Source organism: Myotis nattereri (assembly GCF_964212035.1).
Source record: "Myotis nattereri genome assembly, chromosome: 9".
Taxonomy (NCBI): Eukaryota; Metazoa; Chordata; class Mammalia; order Chiroptera; family Vespertilionidae; genus Myotis; species Myotis nattereri.
The window spans coordinates 19928581-19943520 of record NC_138084.1 but is presented as its reverse complement, the minus strand read 5'-3'; the positions used below and the strand labels follow the sequence as shown (position 1 = coordinate 19943520).

Sequence of the window (14940 nt, the reverse complement as noted above, 5' to 3'; positions counted from 1 at the left end):
ATACCACTGATGCTATGGCAACATTAGAGCATGTGTCTCAATGCCTGGAGGGGCCTTGAGGATCCCTAGGGACAATGTCTGAAAAGATACATTATTCTCTATTTGCATCTGAACAGCTGAAGACATTCACCTCTCAGGTCCTTGATCTGATTTGAATCAAATGGGCTTTCGGAGATTTGTTTCACCAGATATGTTAATGTTACTTACCTTGGAATTATAGAGAAATCACCAAGGAGACCTGAGATCCAGTTGCAGCTATGGGCTTTAGTTTCTTATTTGTAAAATGAAAGGGTTGGATTAGGTAATTTCTAAAGCCCTTTACATCTGACAGTGTATGGTGTCCTAGGTGGCTTCACTTTTCTCCTCTCCCTGGACACCTGTCTCATCTCTCCAGGTGTTTTTGTTTGTGTGTTTATTTCTTTAGATCACCTTCCTGAGGGAAGGGGGCTGAGGTGTTATACAAGATGTTTGTGATTAACGAACCCCAGAACCTGCAGATTCTGTATGAATCCTTGGAAAAGAGCATCCCTGAGTCCTATAAGGTGAGAGAGTAGTGGGTGATGTGGGGAGACAGGGCTGAGGTGTAAGGAGGATAGGTTCAGGGCTCAGAATCTTTCGCAGGTGGATGGAAGTCCAAGTTTAAAGTCAAATTCCTTCTTCAGGGATGATTTTAATAGCTATATCCATTTACCTACCTTACTCTTTTTCAGTTTCTTAAACATCTTTTGAGCTAACTATATTGCTATCTCTAGTAGATACTTCTTTACTCCAGGCTATTGCAATAGCTCCCTGTTTTCAATATTACTATTTCACCTGCAACTTGGTGAGCAAGAGTCATCTCTCTGAATAAATATAATCATATCATTCCTTGTTTTAAAATTTCAGTAGAGGTTCAGTATTCTGTCTATAGAATAAAGTCCACAATCCTTAATTGGGTATACAAAAGTTTATTAAAAAATGCCCCAACCTCTTCTATTCCATCTCCCAACATTCCCTTGTCATATACCACATTACAATTATTGAGCCCCTCACTGAGGGTAGTTCTGCAGGTAGAATACAATCTGCTTCACCTTCAAGAATTCATTAATGCTTTTTCTCCTACGAGGATTTACTTGCCATCCTTCTCTCTTTATCTTGCCAGGGAAAAATTTTACTTATCCCTCAAGGCCCAATTCAAGTATTACTTCTTCTATTAGTCTTCCACCACTTCCTCCCTGGGACACCACACCACCACACACATACATGTATCAGAACATGTGTCCCATTATGATTAGAGCAGGTATTTCTCTCCCCTTCCAGATTTAACTTGAAGGCAGTAGCCATGTTATTTCCTCTTTGAATTCTCTATACTTGACAAACATCTGATATATAATAGATGCCCCATAAGTAATATGGTATGGTATGAAATTAAAAAATGGGAAAAATGCTATGAATGTTTAAAAAAATGAATGAATGGATGAATTTCAAGGGACCCAGGTTTTTTTAAAAAATATGTTTTTATTGATTTTTAGAGAGAAGGAGAGAGAGAGAGAAACACTGATGTGAGAAACATTGATCGGTTGCCTCCCTCACGTACTCCCCACTAAGGATTGAGCCTGCAACCAGGCATATACCCTGACCAGAAATTGAATCATCAACCTTTTGATATCTGGGATTATTCTCAACTTACTGAGCCACACCAGCCAGGGGAAGGGTCCCAGTTCTTAATGATTCAGCTATTAACTTGGATTTTTGTGGATCCTTACTGGGCCATTTTGAAGCATATCTTCCAATAAATAGTCCAAAGAACTATTCTGGAAGCCCTGGTTCTATCCTGTTCAATCTCCCTAACTCCTGGTCTTATTTCCTATACCAGATCCAAGGCTCTATTTCAAAGAAGAACTTCCTCTCCTGTTTTGTTTTGTTGCTCTTGTAGGTATATGGAGCTATTTTTCACATTAAAAATAAAAATCCATTCAACCTGGAGGTGCTGGTGGATGCCTGGCCAGATTATCAGATAGTCATTACTCGACCTAAGAAAGAGGTGAGAGCTCAAGCTACTGAATACCAGGCTGGTCATGCTTGGATGGTCTCTCTGTGGTAATGAGAGAACTGAAGCTGGTGGCTGGGAAGAACAACCTTGGCATCCCTGATTCATATAGGGTTTGAAAGGCTGTTTGAGGGAGAAGGTAAGACAGTGAGATTAGGCATAGGAATAGACCAACTAGCTAATAGTACAGTTCTGTAAATAACATTAGGATCCCATCTAGTGCATTCTTTTCTATTAAGAGTCTGATCATAGCCATGCACCTCAACATGGCTGGAAGTGGTTAGAAATGTTTGTCTTTCTCTATGACTTAATAAGCACAATACAATAATACTTAAGTCAGTATTGGGATTGAGATCTAAACCTGCCAAGTGGCTAGATGTGTGACCTTGGGAAGACAGCTGCTCTCTTAACTATAAAAAATAAAGTTGATAAAATTATTATGTGAGAGAATTGTTAAACAACAGATAAATCATGTATATTTAATCAGAATGTCTTCCCCATCTTCCAGGTTTGGGTAGTATAAGTAGTGAATTCCTTCCATCTCAGAATAGGGATATTTTACCTTCCCCCTATTTACATAGTAATTAGGTGAGTTAGAACACATCACCTGCAGTGACCCCCAGGATCTTCCGCGCCCCCCCTCCCTCCTCCCCCCCCCCCCCGGGTGTCCGAAGCAGAAAGTAAGCACGTAGACAGGGGCAGACCTGGCCCTCTACTCCAGGTGCTGCTCTGAGCTCTGGATGATGGATCTTTCTCAAAGTCCTCTTTATTCACATGTGCACCAAGTGTCAATCGCCATGTCAGCCCCAGAGTGTTGAGTCAGAATTAGCTTAAGCATTGTCTCCTCACAGACTCAGGGTTGACCGCCCCCCACCCCCACCAACCCTGTTTCTTATACTTCTCTCTATACCAGAGGCACTCTATGTTTTAGATCTTTATCTAACCCTGATGCCTCTTCCATCCCAGACAATGGAGCTACTTACCTACCCTCCCAAGGGCAGCTGACTTCAGTACACCATCAGAAAGGAAACATCTTTCATAGAGACATGGCGGGGAGTGAGGGGGTGAGAGATCAACTTGTATGCATGCATATGAGCATAACCAATGGACACAGACAGGAGGGGTGGTGAGGGCATGTGCTGGGCTGCGGGGTGGCTGGGGAGAGGTCAAAGAGCGGGAAAAGGAGACTTACATAATGCTTTAAACAATAAAGAATTTAAATTAAAAAAGAAAAGAAAGGAACATCTTCAGTGTGTCAATACTGACTTATTATTCAAGGGATTCCAAGGCCATTTTATACACCTCTCTCAGAAAAACAGAGGGCATCATGTCTCTAGCACTCCAGACATAGGCAAGAACATTTGGTAAATTATAGTGCTATGTAAATTTGATTGATATTTGTTATATCAGGAGATGAAAGATGATCTGGATCACTATACCAACACTTACCACATCTTCACCAAAGCTTTTGACAACTTGGAGGAAGTCCTGGCATCCCCCCAGGTTATCAACTGGGAGCAAGCCTTCCAGATCCAAGGTAATTGGTCTGAGTGAATAGGCAAAGACCCCCTGGTTTGTTCACAGTCGATATGGACGGGGTGATGCTGAGCCTGTCTTTCTCCTCTCTCCAGGTTGCCAAGAGAACTTGGGTGAGGCAATAAAAAAAGTTTCAGCTTCAAAATCAGTGCAGGTGGATTACACGAAGACCACGCTCTTTACGTTAGATATATCAGAGATATTCAAGACATCAAGTGATGGCAATGTGAATTTGGTGCTAACTAAAATGTTCAACATGGATGAAGCTAACAAGTGAGATTTCTCTTTTTTTGCTTTCCAAATTCCTGATAGAATCATTCAGTTGCCACGTTAGATTAAATTTGGAAATGTAAGATTTGAGGCTAAATTATGATGAGGTACATAGTTGCATGGGTAAAGGAAGGAAACTTGGTTTGCTGAGCATGGGCAGTGCCTTCACCAGATGAGTCCTTTACCTGGCAGAATACTGTACCTCATGGTAGCACTGAAAAATCTTTACTTTTTGCAAAAAATGCTGCGTGGTGTACAAAATATACAAGTAATCAAAATAAAAAACAAAAGTTTGCCTACATGGATTCTCCACAATCTTTCATACAGGTGTAAATATGCTTAACATTGGTGTTTATGCTTTTAGTACTATGTGTGATTTTGTTATTTCTTTCCTATTTTTTAAAATAACATACACACATACTGTATTGCAGCTTACTTTTTTCATTCAGCCAATATATTATATACATCTTTCATGTAAGCTCACACAGATATCTTGCATTTATTTGGACAGCTGCATAGATTTCTATAATAGGGAGGTACATAATTATATATTACCATATTAACACACATTTAATTTATCTCCAGTTCTTCCTAATAACAAAAATTCTGTAATAAATATCTTCATAAATAGATCATTGCACAAGCTTTATAAATAGTTCTGAAAGATGGATTCCTAGAATTGAAATGGTTGGAACAAAAATATGTACATTAAGTGAAGATATTACCAAATTCGATGGTAAAACTTTGATGAATTTAATAGGTGATAGCATAACATCTGAAACTACCTAAGTGTTTATCAGTAGGGGCATGGATAAATTCATTAAAGTATAACCCAAACACTGGAATAATATGCAGCTATTAACAAGAATGAAGCAGCTCAATATGAATTGATAAGAATTCCAAAATACATTGCTAAGTGAAAAAAAGAAATGGCAATTCAGGTGGACAAAACATTGTATACCGTATGCTATCACAGTATGTACACATGGAAAATTGCATAGAATACCTCTAGGAAATTACCTAAATACATTGTATGACTAGTTGCCTCTAGAGAAGATAACTGGGTCATAGGGGATCAGAGAGAGAAGTCATTATTTTCAGTTAATATCCATTTATGCTTTATAACTGTATTACTAATTCAAAAGAATAACTAAAATATAAATTCCCACTCACACATACCGTTGGTTTAGCTGGGAGAGCCAATGATATTTAAATTTTTCTTTTATCTATCTGTGTTTACAAATGCGGTTCTTCCACAGGAGGAGGCAGGCGACAAGGCTCCAGGCCTTTGAGGAAGCAGGACTAGGATCAGGTCAGGCGCAGAAAAAAGCGAAAAGAAAGCCTTGCTCCTGTGCAGATGATTTAGTGCCCAGTGACCTCACCCTTGAGCAAACATAGATCCACTTTGAAATTGACAAGTTCCTGAAAACTCTTCCTCTCTGGGGAGGGCTAAAAGTTCTTTGAAATCTTCCACCTGCCCCAACCTCCCCTGCCACAGAGGATGTTTTTCTGATTTTGCAGATAAGAACACTAACTCTCAGATAACTTATCTATTGAGAGAATCAGGATTTGTCACCACCCCAAAATCCAACATCTCCCCTATATTGATGCTTCTCAAATGGCATTTTTGATACTTCCCATTTGTTGATGGGCCTTGGGACACATGCAGCTGTAAGATTACCATTACTCTCATCTTCCTGCGACATACATTTTATTGAATTATCTGTTAAAATAAATATTATCTTGTCTATTTAGATATTTTGTGTAGTCGAATTCAGAATCCACGTGTTTCCCACGTGAACCTTCAAAGAAAATTCAGCCACATGAAAGGTCGCTCTGGGGTACATCTTTGTTATTTTAGGAACATCAGCTCATTTTATTCCTCCTTGAGCATTTGCTTCGGCTTTTTCTGAGATGTGCTTCCTGCATCATAAAGTAATTAGGATTTTCTCCCTCTCAATTATTTGGGAAGATTTTGAAGCAGACATAAAAACAGTACTTTTTTTTTGTTTATCTGTTTCCTCCTCTAAGCTGTGGGACCCAAAGAAAAGGAATGGTATCATATTCATACTCTGTAATCCTGATGTTTGGTAAAAATTGGCTGAATAAATTCTTTTTTTTCTTGGCAGGAAAGGAGACTTTTCAAGCATCTTCTTGGATGCCTCACATGCAGGGCTTGTGAATGAGAACTGGGACTTTGGAAAAAATGAGAGGAGCTTGAAATATGTTGAACATTGCCTCCAGCATTTTCCAGGATTTGGCTTGCTGGGTCCAGAGGGGGTTCCTATCTCTTGGGTTGTGATGGAACAGTCCTGTGAGATAAGAATGGGTAATACTGTCCCTAAATACCGACGCCAAGGCAACATGATGCAAATTGGTTATCATGTGCTAGAGTATCTTATTCAGAAAAAAATACCGTTCTATTTTCATGTGGCAGACAATAAAGAAGATTACATACAGACACTGAGAAGCTTTGGATTTAAGTTTCTTCCTTGTGGCTGGCATCAGTGGAATTGCATCCCCAAGAAATATTGCTGATTGGTGCCATTGCCCATTTCGAGCCTTTCTTATCAGTGAAAACACATCAGCACAAACACTAACATGGTAATCTATATTAGTGCAAGAAAAATCATCCAATTATCTGGGGTCCATGAATTACCTAAGCTCATCCTTATGTAATATTTTAATTTTCCTCTTCATTCAATTTATAGAAAATTAGAAGCTTGGCCCGTGGATGCCATAATTTCCTTGATAGTGACAGACATTTCCTAATTAAAATCACCCAATGTCAATCATTAGTGCCAAGAAAATCCTTTAAAAGCAATATTTTCTTCTTTGAAGATGTCTTTTGTGAAAGAATCCTGTTTTTTCATGCTTCTATCTTTGAAAATAAAAAGTCTGCTTGAAAAATGTCTCCTCTGGTACCTTCCCCTACCTCTTACAAAGTTTTCCAAAGTACTTTTCAGAAGCACTCAGTATCATTGCTTTGGGTCCTGGGTGCTTTGGGTCCTTTGAGATATTCTCCTGAATTAAAGTATGGGACAGTTTGATTTCCTTCTTTTTTCTTTTTTTTCTTTTTTAAATTTGTTTATTGATGAAGGTATTACATATGTGTTCTTATCCCTCCATTATCCCCCGACCAGTTTGGTTTTCTGACTAGCTTTTATTATAGGGGTTTGGTAGGTTGAGTTGTGTGTCTTCATATTCAAGATGATTTTTATATCTATGCTGTATTAGTTTTGTAACAAATGACCACAAACTTAGTGGCTTAAATCAACAAAATATAAGATAATATTATCTTACATTTCTGCAGTCAGAAATCCAAAATAGGTCTTATGGGATAAAAATCAAAGTGCCAACACGGCCTGTTCCTCTGGAGGTTCTTAAGGAAGAATCCATTTCCTCCTCTTCTCCAAGTTGTCCTCATTCCCTGGCAGGTGGCCCTCTACTTTTATCCTCTTTACTTAGCCTTTGTTTCTGTATTCAAGTCTCCCTTCCTCCTTACTAGGACACCTGTGACTACACTTAGGGCCCATTTGGGTTGTAATACAGGATAATTTTCTCATTTCAAAATGCTTAATTTAATCACCTCTTCAATATCATATAATTTAACATTCAAAGCTTCAAAGGATTAACACCTGGACATCATTGAGAGTCATTGTTCAGCCTATCATGTATGAAAATTGAGTTTATGTTTCTCCATGAGCAAAGCCACAGATGTTTCCAATCTGAGACTGATTAGCATTTCTCTTTTTTTAAAATTACATTTATTGGGGTGACATTGGTTAATAGGGTCATATTGGTTTCAAGTGTACATTCCTATAATACATGATCTGTATATTGCATTGTGTGTCCACCAACCTCAGTCAAATCATCTTCCATCATCATATACTTGGCTTCCTTTACACTTAACCATTCCCCCACCGCCTTCCTTCTGGTCACCACCATAATTTTGTTTGTGTCTATGAGTTTCAGTTTTACATCCTACATTTAAGTCAAATCATTCAGTTCTTAGCCTTTTCTGACTGATTTATTTCGCTTAGCATAATATTTTCAAGACCTATCCATTTTGTTGCGAAGAGTAAAATTTTCTTCCTTGTTACATCAGAGTAGTATTCCATTGTGCATATGTACTACATCTTCTTTATCCAGTCCTCTATTGAAGGACACATGGGCTGCTCCCAAATCTTGGCTATTGTGAATAATACTGCAATAAACATATGGGGTACATATATTCTTTCATGTTTTAGGTTTCTTCAGATAAATTCCCGAAACTGGAATCACTAGGTCATAAGGCCATTCCATTTTTCATTTTTTGAGGTAACTCCATATTGTTTTCAATAATGGTTGCACCACTCTGCATTCCCACCAACATTGCACAAAGCTTCCCTTTTCTACATCTTCACCAACACTTGTTTGTTGATTTTTTTGTTGATAGCCATTCTGACAGGTGGGAGGTGATATCTTACTCTGCTTTTAATTTGCATTTCTCTGATGATTAGTGACATTGAACATCTTTTCATAGGTCTATTGGTCATCTGTATGTCCTTTTGGAGAAGTATCTATTCAGGCCTTTTGCCCATTTTCAAATTGGATACTTTGGGTTTTAGTGTGTGTGTGTGTGTGTGTGTGTGTGTGAGAGAGAGAGAGAGAGAGAGAGAGAGAGAGAGAGAGAGAGAGAGAAACAGAGAGAGTTTTTAAGTTCTTTGTGTATGTGGATATTAACCCCATGTCAAAACTGTTATTTGAAAATATCTCCCATTCGGTTGATTGTCTTTTTTGTTATGTTGGCAGTTACTTTTTTGTGGTGGAGAAGCTTCTTAGATTGACATAGTTTCATACATTTACTTTTACCTCTACTTCTCATGCCTTTGGGGTCAAATTCATAATGTGTTATCTATGAACAAGATCCATAAATTCAATACCTATGTTTTCTTCTATGTAATTTATTGTTTCAGATCTTATATTTAACTCTTTGTTGGAGTAGAGTTGTTCATAGTATTTTTTACCAATCCTTTGTATTTCTGTGGGGCCTGTTGTTATTTCTTCTCTTTCATTTCTGATTTTGTTTATTTGGATCCTCTCTTTTTGTTTCCTGGTGAGCCTAGCTAGAGAGAGGTTCATCAATCTTGTTAATCCTCTCAAAGAACCAGCTCTTGGTTTCATTGATCTTTTGTATTGTTTTGTGTGTTTTTTTGTCTCTATGTTGTTTATTTCTGCTCTGATCTTTATTATTTCCTTCCTTCTGGATACTGTGGGCTTTTCTTGTTGCTCTCTTTCTAACTCTTTGAGTTGTAGGGTTAGATCATTTATTGCCAGTTTGTCTTGTTTTTTGAGGTAGACCTGTAGAGCTATGAACTTCCCTCTCAGGACTGCTTTCATTGTGTCCCATAGATTTTGGATTGTTGTGTTTTCATTGTCATTTGTTTCCAGGATGCTTTTAATTTCTTCTTTGATCTCTCTGGTAACCCAGTCTTTGCTTAATAGCATGCTATTTAGCCTCCAAGTGTTTGATTTTTTTTCAATGTTTTTATTGTAGTTAATTTCTAATTTTATGCCATTGTGATCTGAGAAGATGCTTGTTATGATTTCTATTCTATTGAATTTGAAGAGACTTTGCCTATGTACTAATATATGGTCTATCTTTGAAAATGTCCAACGTGCACTGGAGAAGAATGTATATTCTGTAGCTTTGGGGTGAAATATTCTGAAGATGTCAATTAAGTCCATCTGATCTAGTGAGTCATTTACGATTGCTCTTTCTTTGCTGATTTTTTGTTTAGAGGATTTATCCAGTGGTGTCAGTGGGGCATTAAAGTCCCCTACTATGACTGTATTGCTATTGATCTCTCCCTTGATATATTCCAGAAGTTTTTTTATGTATTTGGGTGCTCCTGTATTGGGTGCATATATGTTTACCAGAGTTATATCTTCTTGTTGAATTGCTCCCTTTAGTATTATGTAGTGGCCTTCCTTATCTCTTGTTATAGCCTTTACTTTGAAGTCTATTTTGTCAGATATAAGTATCGCAACCCCAGCTTTTTTCTCATTTCCATTTGCCTGAAATTTTTTTTTTCCAACTCTTCACTCTCAGTCTGTGTGAATCCTTTGTTCTGAGGTGGGTCTCTTGCAGACAGCAAATATATGGGTCATGTTTTCTTATCCATTCAGCTACCTTGTGTCTTTTGATTGGAGCATTTAATCCATTTACATTTAATGTTATTATTGAAAAGAACTTGTTTGTGGTCATTTTTATTCTTAATGTTTAGCATTACAGGCAGAAGAAACCATGTGTTTCTTCTTGTCTTTCTGTTTCTTCTTTTTACAGCAGTCCCTTTAGCATTTCTTGCATTGCTGGTTTGGTGGTAATAAACTCTCTTAGCCCTTTTTTGTCTGTGAAGCTCCTGATTCCACCTTCAATTTTGAATGATAGCCTTGCTGGGTATAGTATTCTTGGATTCATTCCCTTGCTTTGCATCACTTTGTATATTTCATTCCATTTCCTTCTTGCCTGGTGTGTTTCTGTTGAGAAGTCAGCTGATATTCTAATAGGAGATCCCTTGTAGGTAACTTTCTGTCTCTCTCTGGCAGCCTTTAAGATTCTTACTTTGTTGCTGGTGTTTGCCAATTTAATTATGATGTGTCTTGGTGTTGGTCTTTTGGGGTTCATCTTGTTTAGCACTCTGTGTGTTTCCTGGACTTGTGTAGTTTTTTTCTTGCCAGTATCAGGGAAGTTTTCTGTCATTATTTCTTCAAACAGGTTTTCTATTCTTTGCTTCTCCTCCTCTCCTTCTGGTACCCCTATTAAGTAAATGTTGTTTAGTTTTGCGTTGTCCCAAAGCTCCCTTAAGCTCTCCTCTTGCTTTTTAAGTTTGTTTTTTTTTTTTCAGTTGCTCATGTGTTTGTGTGTTTTTTCCTACCTTGTCTTCTAATTCACTGATGCGGTCCTCAGCCTCTTCTAGTCTGCTGTTTAAGCCTTCCATTGTGTTCTTTATAGCAGCTATGTCATTCTTCATTTCCTTTTGGATCCTTTTCATGTTGGTGACATTCTCATTCAGCTCCTTATAATTCTCATTGAGTTGTGTGTATTTGTCATCCAGCCGTTTGAGCATCCTTATAACCATTACTCTGAATTCTTTTTCTGATACGTTAGCAGCCTCAATTTCATTTAACTCCCTTTCTAGTGATTCCTCTTCTTCCTTCCTTTGTGGATTGCTTTTTTGTCTTCTCATGTTTTACTGTAATGTTTTAATTGTAGCTCAGATTGCTTTGCTACCCAGTTTCTTTAGGGTATGGTGCTACTGGTATGACTTCTCAGGTCTCCTGGGTTTGGTAGTCTAGTGTAGCTCCCTACTTGAGCTATTTGGGTTCTCTTCATGAAGGCCTGCGAGCTGGAAAGGCGCAACTGAGGTGTCTAGAAGTCAGCAGCCGTAGAGGGGGTGTTCCAATTTTTGTTGTCTTATGCCCTTGGTTGAAATCATGCGTGCCCCGCAGGGACTCACAGTGGCACCCAGGAACCGTGTATTGGGGTGGTGGGGCTCAGAAAGCCTGCATTCTGGCAAGATGTGACTGTGGTGTCCAGAGTTCTGTAGTTGTGGGGTGGGCAGACTCAGCTTTTGCTGCTGCCTCCATGGTTGGAAACTCGTGATCCCAGCAGCAGTTCACAGAGGCACCTGTGGTGTGTTTGCCAGCAGGGTGTACTGACACACTCTGAAGGGCCCTGGCACTGAAGCCACTGGATTGCAGTGTCTGTGGACAGGTATCCCAGAAGAGGGAATTCAGCGTTTCTACAGCCCAGCAGTGCACCCCTGTTTGTTTAAGTGCGTGGCCAGCAGGGCTCGCAGTGGGGCCCCAGGGCTGCCTGTGGAGCGGTGGTCTTGGGAGACCTGCACGCTGGAAAAGCACGCAACTGCAGTGTCCAGAGTTCTGCAGCTGTGGGGTGGAGAAACTCAGTTTTTGCTGATGCACCTGTGGTGGATAGGCTCGCATTCCCAGTGGTGGCATACAGGAGCACCTGCCCTGAGTTTGCTAGCGCAGGTACACTGAAGCACTCTGAAGGGCCCTGGCACGCTTAATCGAGGCGTCTTTGGACAGGTATTCAGGATGGTGAGTTCTGAATTTCTACTGCCCAGGGGAGTGTGTCTCTATTTGTCCAAGATCAGACCCAGCAGAGTCTCACTGCGGCTTCCCTAAGTGCCCTGTGGATAGATGGGCTCAGGGGGAGTGAGCAACTGTGGCGGTGCTGGCGCTGAGCTCTGGCGCACTCTGAGGGGCCCTGGCGCTAAAGTTGCGCAGCTGGGTGTGTGTGGCAGAGGGAATTCAGAATTTCTACTGGGGGGGGGCGGGGGGGCAGTGCACCTGTGTCTGTACAAAACCACACCCAGCTGGGGCTCCCAGTGACTCCTAAGAGAAGTCTATGGAGTGGTGTGCCTCGGAGACCTGGCGCTGGAGGCGCACGAATGCGATGTCGGAGGTCTGCCGCCGGGGAGGGGGAGGCTGCACTTACTGCTGCGGGCGCGGTGCACCTTTGGAGGTAGAGGTCCCAGGGTCTGCGAGTCTGCGGGTGGGGCTGCAGGATTTTGGCTGGAGTGGCTGCCAGGTCGCAGGCAGTGTCCAAGGCCTGTCTGGGGGGTGGTGCTGATGAGTTCCTAGAAGAGGCCGCTCTCCCCTTCAAGATGGCATGGGCTCCTTGCCGAGTCCCACAGTCTGAGAGTGCCCGCAGCGGTGGTAGTCTCTCCCTGTCCCAGAGAGCCTGGCCTGCCAGCCTCTGCTGCTCCTGCCGGATTTAACTGTCCCTCACTCACTCACACACACACCACACACATCCACACACTCTCCTCTCATCCCCTCACTCGCTCACTTCCTATCCCTCTCCTCCGTCCTGCCAGCCGCCATCTTTTTTCTGTTTATTGTTTCTAATAGTTTGTTTGTTCTGGGTTTTTTTTGGTGGAGTCTTTTGGGCTTTCTATATACAGAATCATGTTATCTGCAAAAAGTAACAGTTTTGTTTCCTTCTTTTGCCTGATTGCTCTGGCCAGGACTTACGGAATTATGTTGAGTAACAGTGGTGAGAGTGGGCATCCTTGTCTTATTCCTGATTTTGGAGAAAAAGCTTTTAGTTTTTCACCATTGGCTATATTGGCTGAGGGTTTGTCATATATTGCCTTTATTATGTTGAGGTACTTTCCTTTTGTACCCATTTTAGTGAGCGTTAAAATTATAAATGGATGTTGTATCTTATCAAATGCTTTTTCTGCATCTGTTGGTAAGATTACATGATGTGTATTCCTGGTTTTGTTATTGTGGTGCATTACAGTGATTGACTGGATATGTTGAAACATTCCCATGCCTCTGGAATGAACTCCTCTTGGTCATGATGTATTATTATATATGTACTAGGAGCCCAGCATGCAATTCGAAATCACGTGGTGCCGCCCACCCTCGAGTCGCCTAAGGATATTTTCTCATTTATTTTTAGAGAGCATGGAAGAGAGAGGGAAAGGCAAAGAGAAACATCAGTGTGAGAGGGACACATCGATTGGATGCCTCCTGCATGAGCCCTGACCTAGGCCCACAGAGCAGCAGCCCCTGCAGCCGCTGCCAGTCTGGCCCTACCTCACTCCCCAGGCCCTGCAGCCTGCTGGTCCCACCCTGCCCCCCTCCCTGGACCCTACAGCCTGCTGGTCCAGCCCTGCCTCTCTCCCTGGGCCTGGCAGCAGCCGCTGCCAGTCCAGCCTTGCCTTCCTCTCCCACCCTTGAAGCAGTGGTGGCCATTGCTGATCAGGCCCTCCCCCAGCCCAGGCGAGAGGAGGCCCCTGCCACCCCGCCCACATGCTGCGTGGGCAACCTCCTCCTGTCAGGTATGGCATCCTGGTTAATTAGCATATTTTGTCCTTTCCCAGATCCTTGGGCTCAGCTGTAGCTTGTACTACTCACTCTTGCAGGAATACCCACCAAGTCTCCTTGCACATCCCAGCTGAAGAGATCTTCAGCCACAACCAAACTCCTCCCCTCTCCAGGCTGAGCCCTAATGTGAGCTACTGGTTGCAGGGCTGCATCCATGGCTCATCTCAGCTCTTTTCCCTTCTCATCTCCCCATTTTGGTACCACTTGCCCACCTTTAGATATTTCAATGCTCAGATCTCTCAGGAATGTTTGGATGTTGAGCAGGGGATTTTTTTTGGAGTTTTAACTGTTCAAATTGTTGAAACTTCAAGGAGAGAGGCCAAGGGGCTCTCTCACACTGCCATTCCTCTGATGTTGCTCCTGACTAGAATTTCTATATTCTAGGTCCATATTCATGAAAGAGAGAGAACTTACTCTAGTTCGGGCCCTGTGTCTATCTAAAATACGATGTCCTATGATTTAGGGGTCAATGTCATATGTAACACTGGTGTTCAGGTCACATTTACGTAAGGGATTTTTAGATGAAGTTACCATAGGTAATGTTTACTTAAATTTAGTGAAACAGAATCAACGTTGTAATCTTTAAAATGCCCTTGGTGCTTGAAAATAGGTGCCCCCTGGGCTGGTAAAGGATGACATAGCCAACATATAATGACAGCCCTGAGATGCCATGCGCATTCTCTGAGCAGCCATGGGCTTCTGGCCACCCTGCCTGTACAATGAGGTAGCAACTTAGGAACTCAGTTAAACTCTGGGCCTCCATTCCCAGCCCTAATTTACATCCCAGGATGTGGCCCTTCTGGCAACAATGGCACATCTTGGCTCGATAATAACAGTAGAAACCCCTGATTTAAGACAGTGCCAAAGAAAACACAGAGACACAAGGACACAAGGGATACAGGGCCACATGATAATAGCTTATATCTAGAAAGCACTTAATAGGTTACAGGCCGTATTATAAGTACTTCATACATTTTAATTCATTGAATGCTCACAACTGCCCTGAGAGATAGGAATGGTTGTTACATAAGAGAAAACCACACCAGAGAGTGTTACATCTCTTGTCTAAGGCCACCCAGCTGGTAAGTGCCAATCTAGGAACTAAATTCATTTGTATGGTTTCCAACCTAGTACTTTTAACCTCTTGGATATAACCTGTGAGAAATTGGAAAGGTTCAATAAATGCTGACAAATGAGCT

At 41.2% G+C, this 14940-nt stretch overlaps 1 protein-coding gene across 1 annotated transcript; it reads left to right on the top strand.

Moving 5' to 3' along the window:
- Positions 1-464: 464 nt before the first annotated feature.
- GLYATL2 (glycine-N-acyltransferase like 2) lies at positions 465-6373 on the top strand (the record flags this gene model as incomplete). The annotated part of the gene is made up of 5 exons (XM_081100037.1): positions 465-542; positions 1916-2023; positions 3440-3566; positions 3661-3838; positions 5965-6373. 5 exons carry the CDS (start codon positions 465-467, stop codon positions 6371-6373), a joined length of 900 nt encoding a protein of 299 aa, XP_080956163.1.
- Between the last annotated feature and the right edge of the window lie 8567 nt (positions 6374-14940).